General features: G+C 38.9%; 1 protein-coding gene across 3 annotated transcripts in view; it reads right to left on the reverse strand.

Moving 5' to 3' along the window:
• The window catches only part of LOC135094219 (Na(+)/citrate cotransporter-like), a 45140-nt gene that overhangs the window by 35200 nt on the left and 3940 nt on the right, over positions 1-6000 (reverse strand). The window contains exon 1 of one of the 3 annotated variants that reach the window (XM_063994117.1): positions 5790-5952. The exons of the other annotated variants lie outside the window; for them this stretch is intronic. Within the exon in view, the coding sequence (XP_063850187.1) occupies positions 5790-5862 (73 nt within the window). The 5' untranslated portion in view covers positions 5863-5952. Of the gene's footprint in view, positions 1-5789; positions 5953-6000 lie in introns of those variants that run through there. 3 annotated transcript variants of the gene reach the window in all.

The raw sequence follows: 6000 nt of genomic DNA on the forward strand, positions 1-6000 counted from the left end.
AATCCATCTACATACCCTAAACACTCTCTATAAGAAAAAAAAAAAAAAAAAAAAAATAGAATCATGACAAATAGCGACTTCCTCCAACACACACTTCCACTCTTTAAATCTATGAATATTTTTCAACTCTCTGACTTATCTAACTTCTCCATTGCCTCATATATGTTCAAACAGATAGCTTCCAACGGTACCAGTATTCTGATGCCAACCCACCACCACGCCACACGTAACAAATATGCCCTACAGCTTCCTTACCACAGTTTAACTCTTTACCAACATTCTCTCATGTTCAAAGGTCCCAAAATATGGAACAGCATTCCAACATATGTCAAAGAATCAATAAACTTCAGTAGTTTTAATAGAAAATTAAAAGAATATTTGTTAACACTCTACTGACATATATTTTCTAGTTTGTATATGTATATGTGTATGTGTATGGATATGTATTTTTCTCTTATATAGGTGTTTTCACTTGCAACTGTCTATGTACCCTTACTGTTTTTCGCTAGATTACTCAGGCACATATGTCTTGCCAGCTGTGTATATATTATATTACAATATCATTCTGCTTCAGCCATATATCTATGTCCAGTTCCCTCTCGAGTTAAAATTAGTAGTTTCCTTTTCTTTTCTTTCCTGCCTCTCTAGTTACCTCCAAGCCTTATTTATTAATTTATATATTTTTTATCTGTACTATTTTTTTTTTTTGTTGTTGTTATATGTATGTGTGTGTGTATGTGTGCCCAAAAAGCCTATGCTTAAAAATGGGCTCTTTGTCCTTCTAAAATATATTATAACTATGCCTATGTACTACGAACAAACATAATAAAGTGTTCAAAGTGTTTTAAAGTGAAGTTAGGATATTAAATTTTAGGGATACAACACATTTTTATAGTAATTTTTTTTTTTTTTAGTCATTCATAATTATCTTAGTTCTCTTAATGTTTTCTTAGAAAGCTGACAGATTGCAGGACTCGTGGGTTTACTATTTAAATTTTTTTTTTTTTCCAGCACTCCTTCCTTATTTCTATACTATTTTTTTTTATTAAAAAATAAATAAATTACTCAGGAAGCTTAGGACAATAAAGTGTACTATTTTTTGTTTCATGAATTACGAAAAAAAATATATTGATTGATAATAAAAAAATTAAAATAAATAAAAAATCGCGACAACAAATAAAAAAAATAAATAAAAAAACAATGGTTAATGGTTCTTTTTTCCGTTTTCTTTTTTACATACAGCGAGAGCATGAAAGTTTCATGGGTACCTAAAATAAATAATGCTCTAAACACGTATATGTAGCAGCCCTACAGGCGAGCACATGAGAATGATGTGTATGAGGTAGCCTCATATGAGTACATATGTGAGTACATATGAGGACATGTGAGTACATGTGTGGGTGATTTAGCGGCGTTGTGTGGCTCGCTGTTTAATGGCTGGCGCCGTAATGTAAGGAGACCTGACAAAAGCTTATCGGTTGACCTCTCAGGCCCTGGGGTTATGAGGGTGTTCGTATTCGTGTGTGTATGTGTGTGTGTGTGTGTGTGTGAGGGTTAGCTAATCATGGGATAATTGTTATACGGTACCGTTTCATTGTAGTTCTGTGAGAGTGAGTGCATGTATAGTATAAGTAGCAATTATCCTTACCAGTATTGATAATCCCCCCGGCTAATTTAGGTTAGGTTAGGTAATGGTTAAGTTAGGTGAGAATAGGTAATGTTAGGTTAGGTTAGAGTCCTTAAGGGGGGTCCAGGGAGGGCAAAGTCCCCTGGCTAGTTTAGTTTCGGTTAGATAAAGATTAGATTAGGTTAGGTTAGGTAATGTTAAGTTAGTGTGGGTGGGGCGATGTTCCCGGTTCGTTGACAATTTTTTTTAAGGGTTTTTCTCCCCAAAATTGGGGTTTCTCTTTAGAATTTTACGATTTCCTAAATTTAGCCTATTTTGGTGTTTGTCATCCTGAAACCCCGTTTTCCCAAGAAGTCTTCAAGCTTGCTCCTCCAGGAGAGGGGCGGGAACAGAATACAGAAGGAGCCGCTATTGGTAAGATTTTCCATGGGTTCTTTGCTGTAATCGAGGAGATATAATCTTCTAAGACGTTCGCTGTGCATTCTTTATTATTTATCGAGCTTGAGCCCGTTCCCTTCGGAAGTCGTTGATGCACGAAGGTCCCCACAATGTCGACGAAGACGAAAGAAGGCAGCTCGCTTCGTCCGCACAATAGCAGAACAATCATTGCTCCACCAACGGACTGGACGTTTGGGAAAACGGCAAGATGTCCTAGGGATGAAAATGAAAAGCAGCAGATTACATTAGACCACTAAAATATGTCGCTGCCTCGTCAGAGCTATCAGAGTCCGCCAGCGAACGATCAGATAAAGTGAGTTCCGTAAAAAGCAGCCAGTCAGGCTCATCTAGACGCCACCGGCGAAACCTTGGTTCAGATCTTGCTGATTCTAATAATATGGGAGAGTGGTCGCTGCCATACAAATCTGGTAAAATCTGTCATCTAAAATCTAAGAGAGCATTAAGAGAACTGAGAGAATTATGAATGACTGTAAAATGATCAATTTGACTATGAAAATGTGTTGTATCCCTTAAATTTAATATCCCTAATTCCTCTTTTTTTTTTTTTATAAAAGAAGCAAGAGAAACACCTCTGTGGTTTATTCTCGTGTCAGCTCACAGAGGGTGGCGATAATTATTATCTCCTAGTAGAATATGAGAGAGAAGGTCTCGCATGAGGTGGTTGAGGTCGTCTCTCTCGATAGGAACACCAGTGTAAGACAAAAACTGCATACCGTTTACGGACGATTTAATTAAAAAAATGTTGACTGCAACAGCCTGTCGTGGAGTTTTCATTTCAAGGTTAATGTTAGGTATGTCCTTGCGAACCGGAATTGCAGTGCCACCGCGGTGGCCTTGCCCTAAATTAAAATCAGAATAAAATTCACGATATCCGGAAGGAGCGGGAGGAACTGAGTCTCGCACTATTGTCTCTTGGAGACATAGGCACGTTGGAGAGAAAAATGACAAGAGAAGATTCAGCTCTTCCCGGCAACCATACAGACCATGAAAATTTCACTGGAGGAACCTTAACAGGAGTACTTTGAGAGGGTTTTGAAGGAAGCCTCAGAGAGGAATTTCCCTTTCTCAGCCTAAACAGATACCTTATTGGAGTGGCGAGGCTTACCTAGTCCTGTAGCGCTTGTGAAAGTAGAAACCTGAGATTGAACACCTGCTGTAGTGATGGGAACAAGCACACAATCTGAACAGAAATGAGCAGGATAATTGCTCAAGACAGACGGATTGGTGTCGGTCTTCGAGGATATATTGTCAAAATGTGCAGATGTACAGAACGCCTGACTTCTGATCCCTCTAAAATTTCTGACTGAGGCAGAGTAAACTTAGTATTATTCAGTGCCTCAAAAACTCAGTTTTTCCATCCATCACCTCGACACAACCCTCCAGACAACTCTATTCTCTTCTTCAGTGACACTCAACTGTCCTTTCCTTCTACACTGAACATCCTCGCTCTATCCTTTACTTGTAACTTAAAATGGAAACTTCAAATCTTATCTCTATGAAGTCGTCTCTGCCAATTATTTTCAGCCCACAGCAGCTAGTTCTGTGCAGGTAAAGCGTATGGAATACGCTTTACATTTATAGGGTGGGGGATGGGGAAGTGCAGGTCTACTTATACCACTCCACCGACAGGGTGGAACCAAAAGCTTTTCATCTTATCAACCACTCTCGTGTAAATGAAGTCGTCCTGTATTGAATAGTCGTGTCTGGGCTGGATGTGTTGCTGAAGGAGAGTTCTGAGCTCCGTCGTAAGCAAACTTTCGAATTATGAGGGACCACTTTTTAATGGCCCTTCCTCTTGAAAGAGCTCAAATATTAGGAAGGAGGAAATACAGAAGCAGGTAAGGAGTTCCAGAGTTTACCAGAGAAAGGGATTAATGATTGAGAATACTGGTAAACTCCCGCATGAGAGGAGGACAGAATAGGGATGAGAGAAAGAAGAAACCTTTTGCAATGAGGCCGCGAGAATAGGGGAGGTATGCAGTTAGCAAGATCAGAAGAGCAGTTGGCGTTAAAAAAGCGTTAAAAGATAGCAAAAAATGCAACATTGTCGTGATGAGAAAGAGGCTGATGATAGTCTATTGGAGGAAAGAAATTGATGAGACGAAAAGCTTTTGATTCTACCCTGACTAAAATATCGATATGAGTGGAAACCCCCCATACATGTGAAGCATACTCCATACATGGGTGGATAAGGCCCCTGTATAGAGCTAATAGCTGAGGGGGAGAGGGGTGAGAAAAAATGCACACCTAACTTCATATAAGCTGTATTAGCTAGAAATTAAATGTGAAGCTTCCAGGGCATGGAAAACATAATTGCAAGGGATCTTACTGGATAGCATGAAATATTCGGAGGGTGAACGAGAGGGAAGAACAAACCCTGAATTATCCAATGAGGACTTTTTAACAAAGGTTTGAGCGAAGATTTCAACTTTAGAGCTAGATGAGATGGTAGTGGTGCCATCATGTTGAAATAAAGGATAGAAAGATGAAAAAGCAAAGTTATTAAAGATAATTTTTGGTGAAGTGCTAGAAGTCACAAGGGAAGTTATATCTAGAAAGCTTTTGACATTTTCTATTCATGAAGGTTTTTTTTTTTTTTTTTTGCGGGGGGGGGCTAGTTGAGGAAAAGACTTGGCATGATTCCGGGTAAATATAAGGTGCATGAGATTCAGAGAACTTTCACCTCTCTATCATGTATAGCAGGAGAACAAGCTAAGTTAAACAAAAGTTTTGGAGAATAATAGCTCCCTAGTTCCCCCCAATTAACAAAGGCAAAACGCCAGAGGCACCTCCACTTTAGAGGATCTTGAGGAGGAATTGGAGCGATAGAACAAGATACATATATCAGGTTGTAATTGGAGGAGCTCAGCGGAAAAGACAAAGTGACAGCATGAGCAGAAGGTGGTTAGAAAAGATAAAAAGTGTACCGTATCTCCAAGAGAGTCATGAATGCGAGTAGGGTGCTGCACCAGCTGCTCTAGGTCCTGGAAAAAAGCAGACTTAAAGACTAGTTCACCATGTTGGTCAGGGAAGGGTGAGGAAAGCCAAAGCTGATGGTAACACTGAAGTGTCCAAAAATGGAGACCTCCGCGAAGATGAAGTCAGGATGTGCTGCACTTAGGAAGTTAAACAAAGATTTTTTATTTTTTTTTTTCATAGTTAGAGGAGTTAGGGGAGAGGAATATAGCACAGATACATTTTGTTTGAGAGATACTGTGCACTCGTAGCAAGATGGTAGAAAATTCGAAAGATTCAAGAGCGTAGACACGAGAGCAAAATACGTTGTTGGCGCATAGATGCAACATTCAGCTTTGGATTGAAATTGATGATAGAAAAAGTAGTAGAAAATAGAGAAGGATTTTGTCAGTTGCTTCAGACAGCCATGTTTCGGTGAAGGAAAGAAAATGAGGAACTGTGGTGTTCCACAAATTGAAAATTATATTTAAGGCCTCCAAATGCTGCATTTGCTGCATTAATTAATGAAGAAAAAGTTTAGTTCAGCTTTTGAAATAGTTCTTGCGGTGTTGTCATTTGGATGGAATGAAGGAAATATTTATGACTAGATAAAAGAAGTCGCAATGGGTGTTAAGATTTTTACAGCTCTTCACATTTTCTAATGATGAGGGAATTCTTTGGAAGATGAATGGCAGATTTAACATGATTCCGAGCAGAAATATAAGCTGGAGATGGAAAGCAAAAGTACCTTTTACAAGTTTATTGCTGCTGTGGTAGACGGTCGCTGTTTTTCTCTCAAGTCTGTTAACAGCGGTGTTCATCAGGGTTCTTTCCTGTCACCCACTGTTTCTATTATCCTTCAACCATCTTCAAAGCCAAATTTCTTGCTCTATTCATTTCTATGCTGATGATACCACCCTGCACTTTTCTATGTCTTTTAATATTGATGTTCAGCTTTT

Source organism: Scylla paramamosain, chromosome 45 (assembly GCF_035594125.1).
Source record: "Scylla paramamosain isolate STU-SP2022 chromosome 45, ASM3559412v1, whole genome shotgun sequence".
Classification (NCBI taxonomy): Eukaryota; Metazoa; Arthropoda; class Malacostraca; order Decapoda; family Portunidae; genus Scylla; species Scylla paramamosain.